The sequence below is a fragment of the Thamnophis sirtalis genome, unplaced genomic scaffold (assembly GCF_051295495.1).
Source record: "Thamnophis sirtalis isolate CommonGarterSnake01/CBP01778 unplaced genomic scaffold, rThaSir2_p1.2 scaffold_8, whole genome shotgun sequence".
NCBI classification, from domain to species: domain Eukaryota; kingdom Metazoa; phylum Chordata; class Lepidosauria; order Squamata; family Natricidae; genus Thamnophis; species Thamnophis sirtalis.
Window position 1 is genome coordinate 40,393,008 of NW_028261388.1, and position 23,033 is coordinate 40,416,040.

Below are 23,033 nucleotides of genomic sequence, written 5' to 3' on the forward strand. Positions count from 1 at the left end.
CTTCTGTGTGCTATCCTGTTCCACTAATATTAAATTAGTATTAATTCATTACACTATTCAAGACTATAATTGAATTATTATTAAATCTGCACCTATGGTTTAGCTTCTTCTGCCCTGAGTTCGAGTTCTTGGTGCTCTCTGAGCTTCGTTATTTGTTTGCAGACATTTCATTATCTGACAAGGTAATATTATAAGTGCTCATGAGTATGTGGTTTTTTCTTGGTCCTCCCAAACTGATTTGGATGGAAACCTGTATATTTTGTAGCAGGGGATCACATCTTACTAAGCCAAGTCCTGTATGGTGGATTTGCAAGATCTAGCAGTAGCTAATACGTGAGTCATTGTGAATGCCACATGGTAGTGAAGTTTTGCACTATTTTCATAAAACCATACACATATCCTGGCAACATCGGCAGGGGGGGGGGGACATTGATGCTGTCGATCGAAAGGCTAATAAAAAGAAATAACAGGTCAAATATAAAGTCCAACTTTCTCTCAGTCCCCATGCCACAACCTGGTACCCGTGATTGCAAGGATACCTGCTTTCCCTGGTATTGCCAGAGAGTGAAAGGAATATTTTTGCATACTTGTGTATGCTCTGGTGAATCTGACTTGCATGGATAAGATTGAAGCCTCATAGCACATGTAGCACACTGTAAGTGGAAGAAGGTGGGAGAAAGAAAGGAGATTGTTGAGTCTTTTTCTTGTTAATTTTGATACATTGGTACACAGGTGTTTCCTGTTTAACCAGAAAGCTTTGCATACCTCTGCAGGAATAGTCTGCACAAAGGACCTGACCATCCCCTGTGGCCATATATTTTGGTAAGAGTCTGCTGCTGATTGACCAGTTGCTTCACATTATATGTACACCTTTTCCTCTTTGTATTTCATCCACACCTGGTGGGTCATGGGTGGCTGGTAGCATTTCCATTCTGGCTCTTATGATGTCCTTCAGTAGAGCAGAGCAGTCAATAATTGCAATTCATTTCCCCCACACCCCCATGCAGAAACAGGCCAGTATAATTTCTTCAATAAGAACATTAGAGAAAAGGGCAATGAAGTAGACAACACTGACTAATTGCATTAGTGTTACAGCAACTCCTATCTAACAAACAATGAATCTGGATGCTGAGGCTGAGACAAGGCAGTCTGACACCCCACCAATCGAAAAGAATAAGATGACCATTCAGTCTCCACCATACAGCAACCATAATGCATAAACCACATGTGGCCCTCTGTGTTCTGTTTTGTGAGTGACATATTGACACATGGGTTGCACACGCTGACCCCTCCCCAAGCAGTTGTTTACATCATGGACCACCATGACTATATTGTATATAGCTAAATGACTATGGTCAAGCTTTTAATGAACATGAGTGATTTGCTTGCAATAGGGAACTGCATTACATCTTCATGGGTGAATGACAGTATGATGAAAAAGTTGTAAAAAATGATTTGAAGCATGTGGCAATTTCTGAACAGATTATATGAAGCAATCTATAACATTACATGGCAATCATCAATAGGTAGTCTGATTGCCATATGCTGCCCCTGGATGGATAGCAATAATATACTAATACAATGTGGGTGTGAGTTGATATGTGCATTGTACAGGTAGAAGGATTCTGAACATTCTATAGCCATGACAGAGCATAGAAGCAGAGATGTGAGTTAGTGTGAATTTGCCTCTTCACATTATATCAATATATATTCAACAATATATCAAAACATGCATAATATTATAAGAATAAGTCAATGTTGCATAAATGAAGCAAAAATTCAGCAATATTTCCTTCCCTTTAAATATAAGCTACTTAGCTCCCATATTGTGGGGAAAAACCAGAAAAGAAAACTATAAGCATTTTCCAAAAGTGCACTTGTGCAATAATAGCATTTCCTCAGCTAGCAAAGCAGTAATTCACAAAATGTTCTAGTTGGAAACGCTTTGGTGGTAGTTTTATGAGCTTTGGCATTAAATTGCAGGAGGTGTTCTTTTAAAAAATCACAGCAGAAGAAAAGGTTAGAACCACATCCATTCTTACAGATTGTCATTTCTTTTTTCCTGAAATTATTTTCTCATTCTGACCATCTCTGCCTGTAAAGATTGACTATTATAATACACTTTAGGAAAGCAATTGACATTGTACCTGCTGAGACTAGAAGGACAATTTGGTTTTGGTTTTTTTTTTTTTTTTTTGCTCTTTGCATTGCATTTTTATAACCTTAGCATAAAGATGGGACATCTTTAAGGTTATAAAAATGCAATGCAAAATTAAATTGGAGACTGATGCATATTCCACGATGAATTTCAAATTGCCAAATACACTGACAGCAAAAGAAAAAGCAAAAAAAAATGTATTAGTTCCCCATCCTTCCTTGGGCGCAGTTGCTATTCCCCGCTTTCGCGAAGCAAAACATATCACAGCATACTCATCGCGCAATATCCCAATCTAAAACTGACCCAGCGCGCACTATCAATCTGCATAAATGAAGGAAGCCGGCAGTCTCTTTTTTGCGAGAATCCACTTTCAGTCTCGAAGCAAACTTTACTCCAATCCGAAGAGGGCAAGGCGGAGTTTTCTAAGTTGGGACGCGCTGCCTGGTGCTCTAGCAACTGGTCGAGTGTGGGGGCTCCGTATTGCGTATATGATAATCAGGGCGGCAGAGGCGTATTGCGCTTCTCTGCCTCCCCGTGGCTACGCTGCCTCCTTATGCGCCCGCCGCCGCCGCCGCCGCCGCCGTTTCAGAACTTCTTATATAAGTGTGAAAGCGGTCGCCTGCTGAAGATGAACGCGTCTTGGCTTCGCAGTCCCATCAAAGCACCGTTGTCGAGATCACTTGGAAAAGGGTAGCTGTGACCGGAGCGTAGAGCTGCAGGGACCAGCAACAGCAGGTCCTGGGCGTATCATGAGTTGCTCGGATGTGGTGAGGCATCAGGCGCAAGCGACGCGTCGCCCGTCCCAGGTGAAATTGCCCGCAGCATCCGCCGTGTGTTCCACGAGTCCTTGCCCGTTCTCTACACCAGCGTTCACGCCGAGCCAACAGGTGAGACCTTTAACAAGTCAACGGGAAAGCTGTTATTCTAGTAGTGGGCGGAGAAAACAGAAATGGGAATGACGGAGTCTGCTAGACCCATTCTTGGGAGAGGTGGGATGGATGAACCCAGCAGTGAGAAAAAATTGATGAAGCGTCTGCTCAAAAACGAGCGCTGGATGTTTATCTATAGAAGGGGCTGGGTGACCTTTGTAGTTTAACCAATGCCATGTATCACTTACGAGTTTGACTCATGAGACTCATGAGGTACCTGGTTGAACAGAATGGCTGATTGCTCTGTGTGGAGACCTGTCTTCAGCCACACACCACATACATAAATATTCTTCTGGCATTCTCTAATCTAGAAGTGATACTCATCTCTTCAACATGCAGACTACATATAAAAGGGCATATGAATCCAATCAGATGCAGTGTTTGACTCAGTCACTTACTCACAGATGTATTCATGAACATATGCTTTGCCTTACTGCTAACCCCTTATACATAGCCGTTCAAACCTTAGTCTAAATATGGTCCAGAATGTCCCTACATGATGAATAACAGGTTGTTGTTGTTTTTTTGCCACCATATGAGTATTTGGGCAGGCTCTGAACAATGTAGGTGTAGGGTGGCTTCAGCCACTGTCAATTGATGAAGTGTCTGCTCAAAGGAGGAGCATTAGAACTTTGTATCTGGAGGAGCCTGGATGATTTTGATAGCTAGATGGCTGAAACTGAAGAAGAGAGGGTATCAGATGAGTCTTAACAAGCAGAGTCTTAACGAGAAACTTGGAAGAGGGTTGCCTATCTGGCAGAAGAAAAGGTCCTGCCGCTTCAGTAACATAGAATGAATGTACTGCAAACTGGTGGTACTTCATGTTTAAAGTTATTTCCCATCAGACCAAAATGGAGGTATCATATCTGAGGATTGTGGGAGATATAGGCAGCTTTCTAGTTTTTTCTTCTTTTTACCAATTCTGTGTCCAAGGCTGGAGGGTTTCTTGAGTTATCCTCCTCTTGGAATGTGAAAACCTTTGTGATGACCACATTGAGCGCCACTGTGTCCCTTTTCTGAGTCATCTGAGACCTATTCAAAGTTTTGTATATTCTCTTAGACGTAGGAGTGAAAAAGATTTGGAAGATCAGCATTTGCTAAAAAGAAGCCATGTTTGGGCTGTGAATTCATGAATTCACCATTAATTCTGAATAAAAGCTGGAGGTTGTCATTAAGGAAGGCTGCTTTTTTGCATTTATGCCCCAGTTTTGAATATGCAGCATGCCCAGAAAGAAGTCACATTAAATTCAGTATGGTCTTTTACTTACAAGTACATGTATTCAGAATACATGACTAGAATTTTCTTTTAGAAGATATAACATTGTTTTGCCTAAGTTGAAAGTAGGTTCCAAAAAAAGTTTGAGGTTTGTCAATGTGAAAATGTGATCATTATGATGATTGTATAGGCATAATAAGTCATCTTAAATGGAAAGCCTAGTCAGTTTTCAGTTTTAGTCTTTTAGACATGTCACCAGAAATGCAGTGTCCCATTATTCAAAAGAGAAAAGTTGGTTTGTTACAGCAAACATTTTAAAAACTATAGGACGTATTACTGCAAACTGTATCATGATGGAGTATAATCCTTTGCATAAGAGTATTTGATTAACTGAGTTGTAACACATGGAAATATAATGTAAATGAATATATTTCTGTAAAAGTGGCCACAAGACTATGTTGCTTATATTGTTTCTACTGCTTGCTGTTGTTTTTAATGAAGTCTTTTTATTCTTCAAGTGAGTAGATCAATTCCAAACAGACATAATACAACAAAATGAAGAATTATATGAATAAAATGTCTTCATATACATTTAGCAGGAGTTTCAGTAGATATGTTTTATTAAATAAAATTGGTGGTGGGTTGCAATTTTTTTTACTACTGGTTCAAGTGCACTAATGCGTGTGCCACTTTTGCACATGTGCAGAAGCATTTGGGCTGTTGAGCGGAGCTTCCTTCCGCTGCTACTACTGCTTTGTCTGATCTGAGCCGAACCGGGAGCAACCCACCTCTGATTTCAATGACTTCTTGCCTAAATGTGTGCAGAATTATCTGCCAAAATTTAAATAAATGAGAGAAAGCAGCACTTCGCTTTATGTTTCATCACAGTATTGATTTAAAAGAAAAGTGAAAAATAAACCAGTATAAAAACTACATTTAAAATTTTATTTTTGAAATTCAGCTTTTACCCTTTGACTTAAGAATCTGATGCAACAAAATAAATCAGTACATTCTTATCAGAATGACAACACTTTTAGACTATGCTGTGCGTGGGTGAAGTGGGACTAATATTGACTTGGCCCCAATATAGTCATTTGAGAATTCACTCTTTTTTTTTTTGGTTTTTACTGCATTCCATGAGGTTTTATCATTATTGTGCACACAAACACACACACAAATGTTTTCTCCATACATGGGAAGTGACCATCTTGGTTGGAATTCACAAATATGGTCTAAACTCCAATGATTTCTGTTTTATTATTTTTTCTTTCTGCTATTGTAAGAGCAGTTTTATCAAAGCTAGGATAATTATTTCAAGCCCACCCTACAGTATATTAGTGTCAGAGCAGTATAAATTAGGAACTTGCCCCTGTATTTTAATTGTAACTCAATTTTGTATGTAGGTATTTGTTTATTTAAAGTAATATTTATTGATTTATAATTTAAAGTTGTATTACATTAATATCTATTTTGAACAAACTTGTATGACAAGAAGCAGATTTTTTTTATATCTAAAATCTAAACTGCTTTGAAACATATTGTATTCTACTTAAATTTTTCTTTTTCTTTTTATAATAGAATATTGGAGTATCATATCATAATAGACAAGTTTTATGTTAAAAAAAGGGAATATTTTGAAAACAATTGGCTTAAATTGGGCTGGTTTTTTTCTAGCATAATTTTTTGGTTTATTGGAAAATATATATAATATAAAATTCTTCTGTTTTCCACATTATTTATTCAGTTTCAATCTGCCTTTTTATGCAATACATAAAAATGCCACAAAGAATTTGCTTTTGCCAAATAAGAAACATCTTAAAGCTGAATAATCCTGAAATAATAAATTAGTGGCATTTGTTTTTTTGATCAAAATTATGGCCTCGATATTTCATAACTTACTCTTTCACTGAAGGATTAATTTTCTCTTCTTTTTCCATTATCTACTGTTCACAATTGCTCATCCTAGGAAATAGACATCTTTAAAAAATGTATTTGTTTAGTAGTGAGATGGGATTTTTCACCATTCTGAAACATTCAAAAATACTTGTTTTAATTTTTTTTTTCTATCACAATCAAATAACCAGATGGGAAATATAAAGGTGATTCTAACAGGCCATGATAGTAACTAATTAACAAACATGAATGCAGTTGAAACAAATATATAAGGTATATTCATTTTCATAGGTTGACAATCATTAGCTTTTAGGATATGTAATTATGTGTTATTCTACTGTCTATCCATTTTTTTCTCCCCTTAGAATAAAATAGTTGTATATAGCAAGATGCAAGAAACTCTGGAAGTGACACTTTCTAATAAGCAAGAGGAAGAGGAGAAAGATCAGCCTACTGAAATGGAATACCTTAATTCTCGCTGCGTCCTTTTCACCTACTTTCAGGGAGACATTGGCTCAGTGGTGGATGAACACTTCTCAAGAGCTTTAACTCAATCTAACAACTTCAATTCAGAGGCTGTTCTTTCAAAAACCAAAACAGACTTATGGAGAGGTAAGTTTTAAAAGGGAAACTGAATTGAACATTGTTTTCTTCATAGATGTGTAAAAACACATGCAGTGATTTCTTTCAGCTTACTATATTACCTATATTTAAAGAACAAAAACAATGCAATGCAACACAAAACCATTCCACTATGTGCACTCAGCACATAACATACACAGCTAGAGAAATTGGGCTAGCTAGCAAAAATATTTTTCTGCATGGATGGAATCTAAATAGCTTCAAGAAGAATGTGAAAATAGTTGGGAATGTTTTAATTATGATTATTATCTTCAATCTATAGATAAATAAAAAAACAAGAATAATTAAAAATTCAAAAGACAAAGGAAAGCAATTGAAATACCTATTATGTAGAGAGAAAATCATTTGCCCAATTTTAAACATATCAGTGTGTGGTCATGTAAAATAAAATAACATTAGTTAATATATCAATTAAGTTTCAGTTAATAGACAAAGTGAACACACAGTGTTGATTCGAAATTGTGATTCTGAGCTCTTTGTTTTTAGGACACTGAGGAGTAGTATCATTTTGTAGCACCTCAAATTTTGCAAATAGTTGGCATAGTTCTTCATTTAATGATAAATTTGAAACATGGGGTATGAAGTTCAAAAGTATATTCAGTTCTGAATATACAACTAAAAAAGAATTTAAATTTACTTTGGATGGCCAGATCTAAAGAGATAGTATCATATTGAATTCATAGAGTAGTGTAACTTAGTTGCATATACAAATGACTTATATGAATTTGCAGAATTTGTGAAAGTATTATTATTTTTCAGTATATTAACAATAAACTAATAATCCTCTGACAAACAAAAAATAGGAAAAAGTAAAATTAACATATTAAACTGGTAGAAATCACTTACAACAGAGGATTAAAAGCTCTGTTTCTGAACAATAGAAATAATAGAATACCTAATAATACTACCTAATGTATGACTTGTGTCCAGGCCTAAAAGTTCGAGTTCGAGTTTAATAAATTTATATGCAGCCCAATCCCGAAGGGCGGCTTACATAAAAACAATAAAAGGAATATTAAAATGTTTAAAAAGTAGAAAACAAGACAAGTTAAAAGAGATACAACATACACTCAACCTTAATGGGGCTGGACCTCATTCAAGAGGTCAACAGCCCCAGGCCTCCTGGAAAAGCCAAGTCTTAATGGCTTTGTGGAAGGCCGCGAGAGTGGGGAGGGTCTGGATCTCTGGGGGTAGAGCATTCCATAGGGCCGTGGCAGCCACAGAGAAGGCCCTCCCTTGAGGAGCCGCCAAATGACATTGTCTAGTTGACGGCACCCAGAGAAGGCCCTGTGGGATCTTATCGGACACTGGGAGGTGTGTGGCAGAAGATGGTCCCATAGATATCCAGGTCCTAGGCCATGCAGGGATTTAAAGGTGATAACCAGCACCTTGAAGCGCGTTTGGAGACCGATCGGGAGCCAGTGCAGCTTGCGGAGGATAGGTGTAACATGGGTGTATCTTGATACACCCAATATCGCTCGCGCGGCTGCATTCTGGACCAGTTGTAGTCTCCGAACTTTTTTTAGGGGCAGCCCCATGTAGAGCGTATTACAGTAGTCAAGTCTTGAGGTGACGAGGGCATGAGTGACCATTTGAAGTGCCTCCCGGTCCAGGTAGGGCCGCAACTGGTGCACCAGGCAAAGCTGTGGGTCCAGGAGGACACCCAAGTTATGGACCCTCTCTGAGGGGTGTAAGATTTCACCCCCCAGGCTTAAAGATGGAATATCTGGACTATCTTTGAGGGGCAACATCCATAGCCACTCGGTCTTGTCAGGGTTAAGTGCAAGCTTGGTCATTCCCATCCAGACCCTAACAGCTTCCAGGCACTGGCACATCACTTCCACTGCTTCACTGAGTTGGCACGGGGCGGACAGATACAACTGGGTATCGTCCGCATACTGATGGTATTTAATCCCGTGCCGGCGAATGATCTCACCCAGCAGCTTCATGTAGATATTAAATGGGAGGGGGGACAGGACCGAGCCCTGCGGCACCCTGTATTCAAGGGGCCTAGGGGTCAACTGCTGTTCTCTGACCAACACCGACTGTGACCTGCCAGAGAGGTAAGAGGAGAACCACCGCAGAATGGTGCCTCTCACTCCCACCTCTTCTAGCCGTCACATAAGGATACCATGGTCAATGGTATCGAAGGTCGCTGAGAGGTCAAGGAGCACCAGGATAGAGGAATGCCCTCTATCCCTGGCTCGCCAGGGATCATCGGTCAGCACGACCAAAGCGGTTTCGGTGCAGTAGCCAGGCCTGAAACCAGACTGAAAGGGATCTAGATAATCTGCTTCATCCAAGGTCCGTCGGAGTTGGAAGGCCACCACCTTCTCAACAACCTTCCCTAAAAAAGGGAGGTTGGAGACTGGACGGTAGTTTTTAAGGATAGCTGGGTCCAGAGAAGGCCTCTTAAGGAGGGGTCTCACCACCGCCTCCTTCAGAGGCTGCGGGAAAGATTCCTCCTGAAGCGAGTGTTCACAATCCTCTGGAGCCAGCCTCGTGTCACCTCCCTGCTGGTCAAAACCAACCAGGAGGGACACGGGTCCAGCAAACAGGTGGCGGCACTCACCGCTCCCATGGCCTTGTCCACTTCATCAGAGTGACAAGCTGGAACTCACTCCACAAAATTTGATCAAGGCCCTCCCTCGGCATCTCTATTGGCACTGTCCAAATGGAGTCTAGGTCCATCCGAATCTGAGTGACTTTGTCTGTCAGAAATTGGGCAAATTCCTCAGCTCTTCCCTGCAAGGGTTCCCCTGCATCCCTTCCTTTCAGAAGGGAGAGGGTTATCCTAAACAGGGCAGCCAGGCGAGATTCTGCGGACGCAATAAGAGCGGAAAAATAAGTACATTTTGCTGCCCATATCACCATCAGATAAGTCCTAATAAAGGCTCTTAGCAGTGTTCGGTCAGATTCGGAGTTACTAGCCCTCCAGCGTCGCTCTAGGCGTCTCTTTTGGCGCTTCATCTCCTGGAGTTCCTTGGTAAACCAAGGAGCTCTCCTGGATCCACTGCCATGGAGAGGACACAAAGGCACAATCCGTTCTAATGCCTCAGCCACCACTATATTCCAAGCAGCAACCAAGGACTCAGTCGGACTGTGGGCAAGTCCGGTATCCTTCCAAGCTCCATCTGAAATCCCAATGGGTCCATCAGGCACTTGGGGCAGAACCATTTAATCGGCTCCACCTCCCTGCAGTGGGGGAGCAGCTTCCAAAAATCAAGCCTCAACAGGAAGTGATCTCACCATGACAAGGGCGAGATCTCAATCCCCTTTAATTCCAGATCATGTCTCCACTGCCCCAAAAGAAACACAAGGTCGAGTGTGTGTCCCGCTGTATGAGTCGGACCCTGAATTACCTGGGTCAAGTCCATGGTTGCCATGGAAGCCATGAACTCCTGGGTCCCATCAGAGTGTTCACCAAGAGATGGCAGGTTGAAGTCCCCCAGTACTATAAGTCTGGGGAACTCAACCGCCAGTCCGACTACTGACTCTAGGAGCGCAGGCAGGGCTGTCGTGGCACAGCTGGGAGGTAGGTACGTCAGAAACAAGCCCACTTGACCTCCCAGGTCCAACTTCACAAGGAGGGACTCACACCCGACAGTCTCCGGAGCAGGGATCCTGCGAGGAACTAATGATTCCCAGATAATAGCTGCCACTCCCCACCCCTTCACTGGTGTCGTGGTTGGTGGAGCACCTGAAACCCTTCTGGGCACATTTCTGAGAGGGGGACTCATCCCTCATGGCCCAGCCAGGTTTCAGTAATACATGCCAGGTCTGCCCCCTCGTCTAATATTAAGTCCTGGACGAGGAGAGCTTTATGAATAACAGACCTGGCATTTAGCAACAACAGCCTGAGACCAGAGCCTTGACTTCCCTTGTCACCTGGTCCTTGAGATGAGCTCACAGGGCCGGAACAAGGAATTGCTGTGACGTAGCGAACCCTCCTTCCCCGATAATGGCTAGCCCTGCAGCTCCCGTCATACCTGCCCCTCCCAGTCGTAACCACAATGCTCCGGCCCACCCCCATCCCCTTAGATCCCCCCTCCTCCCACGGTCCTCGTTCCTCTCGGCAGGCCATTCATATCATATGCTCTGGGATGAGAGGTGGGTCCGGGCCCCCACCCACTTCTGCTTCTGCACTCAGTGGAGGGGGCCCCAGGCCGCACCCTCAATCCCGGCCAGGCATTCTCCACATGCATACCCCACTATAATATTAAAAATACAACAATACAATAAAATAGAAAATGCAGTTAAATTAATTTTAAAAAGTGTGGGATCACTCAATCACATACATACCACAAACACTCCACGTACAGAAAGTTGCGCAGCTGTTAAAAAATTGTGCAAAGTTGATAGGTGGAATCATAAAAGTTCAGCTAGATAAAGGTTAGCAATGATATGGAGGGAAGATAGTTCGTCTTTCCTCTTTCCTGTGTGGTAGGATAGTGTAGCAAGGGGTCCAAAAAGTCTGAAGGGGCTGTAGTGGCATTCCTGAGCAGCAACGGGTGGCAGTGGTCACACCAGATGAGACCAGTCGTAAGTTCAGAGTCCAGCAGCCGTGAGCAGAGGGAGCCAGATGACAAAAGTGACTGTGAGGGCAAATAGAGGAGAGGCCGCACCGCAGGGAAGGCCAAGTTAGGTGGAACGGAGGGGGTAGGCGCCCAAAAGGGCTGCAGCGGTAACAAAGCCAGCTGCCTGATCTCCTCCAGCGCCATGCCAGGCCGACCACCCCCTCTCTGGAATAGTCTAGAATAGTCCAATGCAGTCCAAATGTAGTCTGAAGGTCACAGGAGCAAGGGCAGGAGATGTCGCAAGTCCATCCCCTTCCTCTCGGAGAGTAAAAGCACTCCAACAGTCAACTACCCTCCAGAGCTCCTCCCGGTCAGAAGAAGAAACAGGGCTAAAGCTGTAAAAATCTGCCAGGAACGGCGCTGTCAACGTGGTGCCACCATGTTCGTCATTTTCGCTGCCGAGCACTGTAGAAATTGGTATGGGCGGCCGCATGGACTGGGGATCACCCGATAGAGGTGACCCCCTAAATAACCAGCTATTTGGGTCCCCCGGATTGTGCTCTACTGCTAGGACCCCTCTCCGCATGATCTCAAAGCTCAGCTGTTAATATTTCTGGTGTTTTTTCGCTCACCCAGACCAGAGAGAAGGAGGTTGACAGCCATTCCACCTCGCACATGCACATGTCATTTTCTTCTTTATTTTTGAAAAATCTAACAGGAATCCATAAAGGCTAGCAATAAATCCATCAGGTAAATTTAATCTCCTAGGTTTATTGCCAGGGTGGATGTTCAACACACTATTCTATGGTTTTCAGTCCAATGGTGCTTTAGGTGCAATTCAAACTGTTGTCATATCTAAAGTCATAGTTGACATAGAACAGCATTTTTCAACCCAGCATGTATGGACTTTGATGCTAGCTGGGGAATTCTAGAAGTTGAAGTCAACACATCTTAAATTTCCTATGGTTAAGGATATATGTATGTATATATGTATGTATGTGTGTGTGTGTGTGTGTGTGTGTGCGCATGTGCATGTGCATGTGCATATGCATATGCATATGCAGATAGATAGATAGATAGATAGATAGATGATAGATAGATAGATAGATAGATAGATAGATAGATAGATAGATAGATAGATAGATAGATAGATATGTCTAAGTGTTGTTGCCATTGCTGTTGCTCTACATAATAGCAGTGGTGTTTCTAAATTCTTTATATCTAAAGACTTTATATAATTTTTGTTTTTTCTCTTAAAAGAGAACACAACAATTGCAAATCAAAGGAGGAACTTCCCAGCTTCATTTTGGACTAGTTCTTATCAAACTCCACCTCCACCATCTTTAAGTGGAATTCATCGTGATTTTCCCATTACTATACCAAGCACCTTTTCAGTAGCAGATCCTAACAGCTGGCCAGGACATACGTTGCATCAGACTGCTCCACCTCCCTCATCTAACATGCCAGAGTCTTGGCATTATCCTTTAGCATCCCAGGTGAGCTCTTCATATGGACATATGCATGATGTGTACATGCATCATCATCATCCCCATGTACACATGCATCATCACCATCATCCAACTTCACATCTCGACCCACGGTACAGACCTTTGCCAGTGCCCTCAGTTTGTGGAGGCAAGATTCCTCCACTACAGTGTGATGCAACAAAGTCAGATCCTACTACTGTCAGCTGTGCTACCTCAGCTTGGGCAGGAGCCTTTCATGGGACAGTTGATATTGTGCCAACATTTGGATTTGAAACAGGTAAGCTGGAATTAGCTTTTGGATATCTACAAATATTTCATAACATGTATGACTTATAGGCCTTAAATTATTGTATTTGCATTCTTATTTATTTTCCAGAGTTCAAGATGGTGTTAGGGTTCCAAATAACATCCAAAATTAAGTCAGAGTCCAAAGCAAAGTATTGCTCTAAGTTCTAATTTATTAATAGAGTCATGTTGGCACATCTGGAAAACCTGAATCTGAGCCTCCTGGGTTTTCCTCACCCAGTTGAGAATTTATGATCTTGCCCCCCCCCCCAAACACAAGTCCATCACATGGTCCAATCTTCCACTGCCATGCTGGTGGTTCCACTCATCCAGTTCTGGTCAGGTCAGAGTTGTAGAGACAAAGGATGACCTTGGATTCTAGAAAGGAATTTTATTTTGACAACATCAAATTCTAGTCCTTCCTATTTCCCTTCCCAAATCCCCGCTAATGAAACAGCATAGTAGAATAGAATATTAGTGTGGCAGGCCAAATATTCCAAAAGGAACTGTCTGCAGGCGTGACAGATGGTATACTTGTTTTTTCCTATTTTATCTTCATAAAACTCTAAGACATGTTAGAAAATATTAATTGGCTTAAGGTCACCAAGAGCCTTTAAAGTTGAAAATTTGACTTTCATAGTCCATGTTTAACATTTTTGTTTATTAGTATAAGCAGTTGTAATGAAATTTGTTCCTTAATCTTGCTCAAGAATAGGACGATCTAAAATCACATACTGTAGACCTGAAGGATGTTTTTAAAAAATTCAATAATATGTCAATCTTTTCCCAAATAAATCAACATACACTATCAATTTTACTCAAACATTATTAATATAATTATGTATTTATTCTTATAAGTAGGAGGGTTTCTTGTTAAAACTAAATTGCTTTTTCTGACTTTTGGCTTTGAGTTTGGAAAATTCATAATCTTTAGTCATTAGTTTAGTTGAGATCTGGTTTCAGACTTGACATTGCCATAATTCCCCGGAATGTTAAGTTACAATTTCGATTACAATTAACTGCCTTATAAATATACAAACCAAATTCCATTGTGATAACTCAATATTTGGAGTACATATTACATTAATATGTTTTCTGCATTTGTGGAAATGTCAAATTGTTACATTAAACCAAAAACTTAGTTGTTGCAATCCAAACATATAACATTATTGTTAGGCCTATTTTGAATCAGTCACTTAAAATAACTTCTTAAATTTACAACTTCTAAGAATGCTGAGTTCAGATGTTGTCCTTCAGTAGATTTGACTGCATTATGACTATTGAAATGTTAAATTTGATGCAAACTACTGTTTGAAATGTTGATCTGCAAACTCATTCAAAGCTTTTCTAAATGTCCTGTGACATTAACCCTTAAAATATTTTTTTCAATTCATTTTAACATGATTGTTAAAACAATCATCATTTGTATAATATTGTTTATGTTTTGTGTTATGAACAAATAACTAATTATCACTTGTCAGACATGCCATGAATTAAAACATGCATGGAGTTGTGTGATCTATATACCAAGCTTGTGTTGTTAGAAAGATCTAAGATGCACAAACATTTGCTAGAGTTATCAAACTATTGAAGTACCAGAGTTGGAATAACAGGAGATAACTCTAATGAGATGGCTCTTCTAGTTATTGGCATTTTGTTACATAGAAGCTGAAATTTTCAGAACTCCACTGCATTTGCTCAATTTGTATGCCTTAATTATTCCTATGCTGTATTATGTAGCAGATGATACAGGAGAGTTCATTCAAATTATTGTGGAAGTTGTACCTTCTGCTTGTGACTGGCATAACTCATTTCTGACAAAATATGAATTATCATTCACTAAATTGTGAAAATTGTGAAGCTCACTAAACTGAACTTTTAAAACCTGGTATCTGCTGTGTATCAACTTAGCCTAGGCCATGTATTCCTTTCCTTCCCTTCCCTTTCCCTCTCATCTTGTTCCCTACCTATTAATGGATAGTAGATCATGAAATTTCAGTCCATAGAAACTATGTCACATTTAAAGAAAATAATCTTTGTTTGGTCTTGTGCTCAAAATAAAACAGCTATCTTTTATTTTGAGATGATTCCATTAAAGAAATGATAGAAAACATGTAGAAATGTATATTGTAAAATCCTTTACCAATTAGCAGTATTTGGGAAAAACATAATGATGACTGTTTTTGATGAATATGTGTTATAGTTCATTTTTCATGAATAAATCCATAGGTTCATTTGGCACTATTGTAAGCAAATATTTTTCTCCATTAAACATCAGTGGATGTTTATTTCAAGATTTCTATATGTTATGGCAGGAAAATATGTTAGATAAATTTTATCACTTTAAAATGATTTTCATTTTTTAAATGTTTGAAATAGAACCTAGAATCCGGCAAAATAATTATCTGAGGGAAGGGCAAAAACAAGTAACAATTTGGATCCATATTAACTGCATTTGACTTTCTCTTTTTTGTTTTCTGTACTAGTGGCTGCAAACTAGCAATCTTTATTTTCACATTTGCATTTATGTAATGGTAGAGTCAGTTGCTTGATACTTGCAGCCTCAAGAAATTAAAAAAATAGCACAACTAGATCTTTTAAAAGCCTAGATGATTTTATGGCAATTAATAATGTTTCCATCTATAGTGATGAAACAATAATAATTACATTTCATATTTTGAACTTAATGTCATTACCTGCTATGATGTCATCATCTGCTAAAATAAGCAGATTACTCTTTATGGAACCTACTTTTTTTTGCAAAGTATAGTATATTTTTTACTAGACTTGAGTTTTCAATGAAATTTGTCTTGATTAACCTATAGAAGAAAAGGTGGCTCAAATATTATACTCTATATTTTTCTTCTTCTTTTTGCCTAGATTATCACTCAGACCACAAAAATAAAAATAAAACATTTTTAAAGCTCTAATTTTAAATGAAAAGTCAAAACAAAACAAAACAGAAAATGCAGAACTATTATTTCACGGAGGAAAGAAAATTGGAAGGGCAGAAGGTCATCTCACTGGCTAGCTGTACCCTCACATGTGATAGCTTTAATATAGCCATAATGTATACTTTAAACACACTAATAATCCAGTGTAGAGAGTTATGGCTTTGTGAGAGTTATGGCTTTGTGCTTTCAAGTTGGTTAAAGAATCAATTTAGAAAGTATCAATTTAAAAAGAATAGGCTCCTCCTTCCATTCCAAGAGAGTTTGCATTATTCACATTACTGAGATTGATAATGTCAAGTTCATGAGTCATACCTACACTTGTGACTTCTTAGTCTAAGAACATAATTAATTAAAGTGTTAAAGCTGAATCCAGTTTCTTACGGTAGTATGCATATAACTTATTTTACATGGTGTGCCAAATCTTGTTTTAGATTAGAACTTGGGTTATGGCACCTTGGTTATAGCAGTGGAACCTGGATTATGGCACAAAAAAGCTAAATAGGTATAACAAAGTATATGATAAATATGACTTTTTAAAAATATAAAACTTTTTTATATAGGCTTTATTCTTTTTTTTTTTGGAGGGGGAAATAAATTTGTATATATCCAACAGCTAACTGCATATGCATGTAAGATCCAGCCTTAAAAATGATGTTGCATAATGGAGAACAGTCTTCAGGACATATTTGGCCTTGAAATGGTGTTAGTGATGCCTGTTTTATTTTAGCCAATATGACTAAATGGATATTACATAATGATAAAATCATTTCATGAATAAGCAGGAAATAAGGTTTACACATCCTTTTTCCATCCTCTTTTCAATGAGGATCAGACTTGTTGAGTTGTGAATATATGGCAGTAGAAGATGGGAATAACATTTGTTCATTTGTTACGTTTATCCACTGTGTTTCCTCTTAAGGCACCATACATGACTTAGAGTTCCATTTTTTATTGGTAAGACTCCTGTGAGTAAGATCAGGTGGAGAGAATATAATTGGCTTAAGGTCATTCTGATTCTATTTCCTTTTTGCACTTCTATGATTTATTGTTAAAAAGTCATCTTATCCATTGTTGTTTCTCTCCATTAATAAAATGGCATGGAGTCTTCGTTCTGCAAGGAAAATTCAACAATCAATTCACCCAACTTATTGCTTGCATTATTATGTCATTGCACCAACCTTCCATCATTATCCAACTTTATTGGCAATTTTTAAACATAAAAATATAATAAATGGGGTATCATTCCTTTTCTTTTCTGTTCAAATGTGTATAATTTTTCTAAGGCTGAGGATTGGAGCTAAACAGGAATGGTAAAGGGTGAAGTATCATGATAGAGTCTGGATATTAGAATAATTTGAAAGCACAATTGCAATAGTTTTAATTGTAGTTACAAATGAATATATATTATTTACAAGTCCTATATATCTTGCAATATTTTCAGGCAGGACTTATTTTCAGGGGAGTGCATATTTTAATGCATGCACTCAAAAGCCGGAATGTGTTTATTATCCAGGAAGGTCTTATTTTCTGTTTTTCACATCTTAATCTCCTGGGTGATGTTGAAAAAAAAAAGATGAATCTGCTGGTAACACATTAGTTTCATAATAACTTTGTTATGCTACAGAAAATTTGAGGAGGCATATTTCTCTGGTTATGGTACATTCAGTAATTTTACATGACACTGAGTGCTGGCCAACCATCAAATGCTATATAGATGCAATAGAGATGTGCATACTTCATTGATCATTAGATGTTTCTCTTCTTGACCATGTCAGCAATGATAGTACGGTCAGCAAATGGACATTTCATCAATATATTTGACCAATGCAGAAGAAACGCCTACAGCGGTTTGGCCATGTTAAAAAAATGGCAAGATGACTATACAAGTCACTGCCCTTTGTATGTGCATCATCTGACTGCAATTAACAGGTCACCTGTTTAATAGCTCCCCCCACATCCTCTAATTCAGATTCCCCTAATCACAAATCAAGATATGTCATGACAAAAGATACCATTTGTTCAGTTCATACAGATTTAATATGTTTGCTTTTCTAGAAAGAGGTTGTTTCATTTATTTCTATTTTATGCCACTTGACTTAAAATTTGTTCATGCTATTAAAGTAATGTTTTATTACCATCTCTAAGCTGATGGTTCTACTTTATTTGAGCTTAGGTACAATATTAAGATGTGATACAGCGTGTATCACAAGATGTTTGTCTGACTGTAAAAATACAGAAGTAGTCTACATTTACTCACATGTAGTTGCTTTGTTATACACACAGGAGTTACTCCCAAGATCAGATCTAGTGTTTCAGAGTTTATTATTCTATGCTTTGCTCTCATCCAAACTTTTCTTTGCTTGGGCTGAATCACATGTTTATAATAATCAGCATCTTATAAGGAGTACTGGAAAAATAGATGCAATGAAGTGATGTCATGGAAGGACTTGTAGTTGAAATCATTTGGGTCTTGAGGTACCAGTTCTGGGAGACATAAAAAAGCTGCATTAACCTTTAACATGTATATGTCAGTCCTTCCCCCCCCCCCACGCATTGATATTTGAACATAGATCTTTTGGACATTGAAAATAAGGTTAGGTTACTTGCTATTATTGACACTCTTTGGTTGCAGAGATTATATTTAGATATAAATAATACATAAAAGCAGAATGATGCATAGGATGCTTGGCAGAACAGAATTTGATGGACTATAGCAGGGCCTTCCAGCACAGGGCTGTGGCATGCCAGAAACAAACAAGCAATGCCCCATCTGCGGGATGCAGGCAGCATGCAAAATTATGCCCACCTTTGGTCCTCTCTCCACAGAACCGATCCCAGATGCCCAAAAGGTTGGGGGGGCTGCTGTATTACAGTAAGATTGAAATACTTATATTTACATCATTCTATATTCTAGCTGGATAATATCAGAAATGCAGTTCTGGAAAAGGAAACCCCAAAATAGGGGCCTTTGATACCTACATTGTCTATACAGGAGGACTATTGACATCCTCGCTTCACCATGCATGAATTAACTTTGAGCTCCTCTTTGTAAACACTTCCTCATTTAAATAGTTATTAGAACTTGAATACTATATACAGAAATATGTAGCTCAATAAAAATGTATTTCCTATACCCTGAATCCAACCATTCAACCAAAAGCTTCCTTTTATGCATTTACAAAGGAAAAGCTCTACTTATATCTATCTACCTAACAATATCTTTAAATGAATAAAAATGGAAACTAATATCCATTCATTTGCCTCATTCATAGTCCCTAGAAAGACATCTCCATTTGTTCAGGAGGCAGAAGACCAAATACAAATCTTAAGTGCCTAAGAAAATATAGTTTTCTTGAGGTTAAAGAATTGTAAAAGTATATTCAATCAAAATATCAAAGTATATTGAAACGATTCAACAGTAAGTAATTTCAGGAATATTGCCATTTTTTCCCCTTTGACTGTTGGAATTTCAGCACCATACTTAATTTTAGTTTGATTAAAAATAGACACCAATAACAGTCTTGTTGTTTCCAATTTCCTTGTGTTAAACTTTTCTAAGACTTTTGTTTGTAGATTCACCTGGTCTGGTAAACAAGAAATCTGAACTAATTATTTTCTGTCCATTTTGTTTTGGTTTTCAAATTGATCCAGTATTCCTTTTTTTATTTTTAGCAGCAGTAAGACTAAGAAAAACTAATAGAACAAGCAAGGTGCAATAGGAAGTGTCTTGAAAGTCAAGCATAGGTCGTCATGGCGTATTCCTGTATTTTTTTTGTCACACTGTTATTTCAAGATTTTTTGTAGTCTTAAACTACACAATTTCATCATACCTACATATTAGGCTTATTTATTTATTTAACATATGGCATATACAGAGGTCATCCAATCACTGATATACAAATTTAGTTTAAATAAAGCATCAGCAAATACACACACACACACACACACACACATATATACATACATGCTAGAAATAAATATTTGGGATGGGTGCTCTGTATTCACTAGTTAAAATATCATGCTAACTGTAGTTAGTGATATGAACCAAGATGTTGTTCATTCTTCTTTGTTCACACCAGCCAGCTATAAAATGTTCAAATGCCTTTATTTTACATGAATTACCATATATTAACTGTTGTTAGTCATAATTATGCCTAAAGCAACAAATCTCAAAATATGGCTAAGATTAAGCACATTGTAGGTTTTGAGTTTAATACTATAGTGCTGTTATTCTAAGTACAAAAGCAGAAAAAGCTGGGAATCACTTTGCAAGCTTGCTAAGAATTGGGAGAATAAATTTAAGATAACATACATTTAAGATTCACTGTGTCGTATTCCTATCATGCTGAATTGTAATTTCTGAAAGAAAGCACCAGCATCTTTTAGGCACTTATTATTTATAAAGAGAGATAAAGTTCATGCCAAAGAATTTTAGTAACTATCATTTTTTTAAAAAATCACAGCAATTTTTCTTGGAAAACTGAAGTAAGTACCTTGTATATATATATTAAAATCATGTCTATTAATTGTATTACATTTTCCATTGATGCATCCTTTCCTTTTTCTTTTGAAGCAGGTACCCAACATCAGGACAAAACTAAGGAGGCTTTATGGTTTTGAAGTACAAATGGAACTTGCAAAGAATCAGCATTAAGAGTTGCTATCTTTGAGAAAGGGATACGGCACACCTTTTCCGTCTCTCTCTCCCCCTCTCCCTCCCTCCCTTCCTCCCTCCCTCTCTCTCTCTTTCTGTCTCTCTCTCCTTCTCTCTACATCTTCACAACACCACTAGACATTCTGCTAAGCAGATGCTGAGCCAACTGTATCATATGACTCATCTTTTATGCCCAGCTGCCTATTTGTCAACCTCAGGATTGCTAAGTAGAAATGAGATGAGAAGACAAGCGCTGTTCACCATCCATCATTTGTCACCTGAATCTGCAACAACATTTTTGATATCCATCTTTTTATGCCACTAAATAAGCATTTAGTTTGGTTGTGTGTTGGCATCTAAGATTAATGCATAACGAGGACAGGACGTAATTGAAACTAATTTTGGGAATGCATTTTGGTAGCTATTTGTGAATCCTTTTTGAGGAATACAGAAAGTTTACATAAATATTTACAGGCTATTTTAGAAGAGATTGTTTTTTTTAAAGTGAAATAATTTTAAAGTTCTGTTTAAAGAACTTGCTTGTAGGGGTGCACTGTCAGATGTTTTAAATGCCTACTTTTAGTTGTTTGTGGAATTTCATTGTTATTTGATCAAATATCTTGTAATTGTTCACTATTAGCTACATAGGTTCAGTCCTACATAGATAACAAATTCTTGAAGGTGTTTTACCTTCTTCTTAACAATCACACATATATAAAATAGTTTTCATAGATGTAGTATAGAAACCATGAGTATAAGCTTTACTGCTTTTAGTGAAAAATCTGAAATATGGACAATTGGTTTCAAAATGTAATTGGATGCAGAGTTTTTGACTGAAAATTTAACTGCAGAGAAAGCTTTGGTCTTACATTTACACTGACATTAATTCCATTCTTACTGTTGAGCACAAAGTAACTAATGCTAGCCTAATTCTTTTCAGCTTCAATCTAAATTAAAACACCTAGTCGGTACTTTAGAAGCCACTTTATATTGCACTTGTACATGTCTCTCTCTCCCCCCCCCCATTGCAAATTATTTGGAAGTTTCCTACTTATGCTAGCCTTGAAATGCATGATTAGGAAGTACTTTAAGCAATCTATGTAGCATGTACAGTAGACTGGAAAGTACTAGGTGATGCTGCAAAGAGATTTGGTGCAAGTACAAAAATGAAAATTTAAGCAAAAAAGTCATCTAGAAAAAGTCTGGCTTTGTTATTGCTAATGGCTGACACTGACTTGATTAGACATACAGGTAATCCTTGAGTTATGAATGTAATAGAGCCTGCCAATTGCATTTGTAACCCAAGGATTCATTAATTGAATTACGTTAAATTAAATGCATTCGTTAATTGAATGTGCAGGTTGTTAAGTGCACATGAGGTATCAGGGGGGAAGACCATGGGGGACCTAGTGCTGGAACAAGCCACTTGCTTCTGAATCAAGTCTCTCCCAACTTACTGTGATATCTCATGCTCCCCCCCATCTTGCCCCGCTGGGTCTCCCTAGGCAACGGGCTTGTTTGCTAGCCTCCCAGATCCCAATTGCTCCTCACCACTCCATGTCTGATCCCTAACTTATTTTTCAAAGATCTTCAGATTTCCAGATCTATGTGGCAGAAACAGTGACCATCTTTAGTCAGACACTGGTGAAGCTATAATAATGAGAGAACTAAGAAAAGCAGCTTCGCCAGCTCTGCAAGCCTGATGACACAAATAAGGTCTGCACTGATTGGCTGCTGCTGCCTTTGCGCCCCAATCCATGAAGCTGCTCACTCAAACCAGCCACCCAGTAACAAGCAGAAGGCATCTGAGGCACTACCCAGGTCAGAACCAAATGAGACCTGCAGGGACACTGGCCTCATGGCAAAAAAGCAATGGGGCAGGATGGGGGGGAAATAGGCAGGAGACATGTACTACCATCTCTATAGTCAGTCATAAGGATGAATGACCACTGTAACATATGTAACTTCCAGATTGGATCATAAGTACTTTTTTGAGGGGTGGTCATCGCCATAATTTTGAATCATCACTAAGTAAACTCTCATAATTTAAGGAATACCTGTATTTAATAACTCAATGAACATTTTGTTGAATCAACTGTTTAGTTGAATATGAAAAAAAGACATTCAACAACAATTTCAGTAAGGTCAGAGAGGTTAACAATAATAAATATGGCAAGCTTACCATCAAAATATTAAACACCAGTATTTAATGAAATTTATTAAAATTGTGCTTTGATTTCTCCAAAGTTACATTTTAACTAATTATGGATATTTCTAATGGAAATCATAGAATGAGGT

The 23,033-nt window shown here is 38.4% G+C and overlaps 1 protein-coding gene and 1 long non-coding RNA gene across 2 annotated transcripts in view; one reads left to right on the top strand and one right to left on the bottom strand.

Moving 5' to 3' along the window:
• The first annotated feature begins 2,907 nt into the window (after positions 1-2,907).
• VGLL3 (vestigial like family member 3) lies at positions 2,908-22,219 on the top strand. The gene is made up of 4 exons (XM_014055534.2): positions 2,908-3,045; positions 6,562-6,808; positions 12,616-13,119; positions 20,655-22,219. The coding sequence occupies exons 1-4, from the start codon at positions 2,908-2,910 to the stop codon at positions 20,699-20,701; spliced, it is 936 nt and encodes a 311-aa protein (XP_013911009.2). The 3' UTR covers positions 20,702-22,219.
• The window catches only part of LOC148044376 (uncharacterized), a 127,449-nt gene continuing 117,811 nt past the window's right edge, over positions 13,396-23,033 (bottom strand). The window contains exons 2-4 of the long non-coding RNA XR_015697494.1: positions 20,394-20,440; positions 18,339-18,565; positions 13,396-13,505 (exon numbers count right to left, since the gene is read on the bottom strand). This is a non-coding gene — a long non-coding RNA (uncharacterized LOC148044376). The remainder of the gene's footprint in view (positions 13,506-18,338; positions 18,566-20,393; positions 20,441-23,033) is intronic.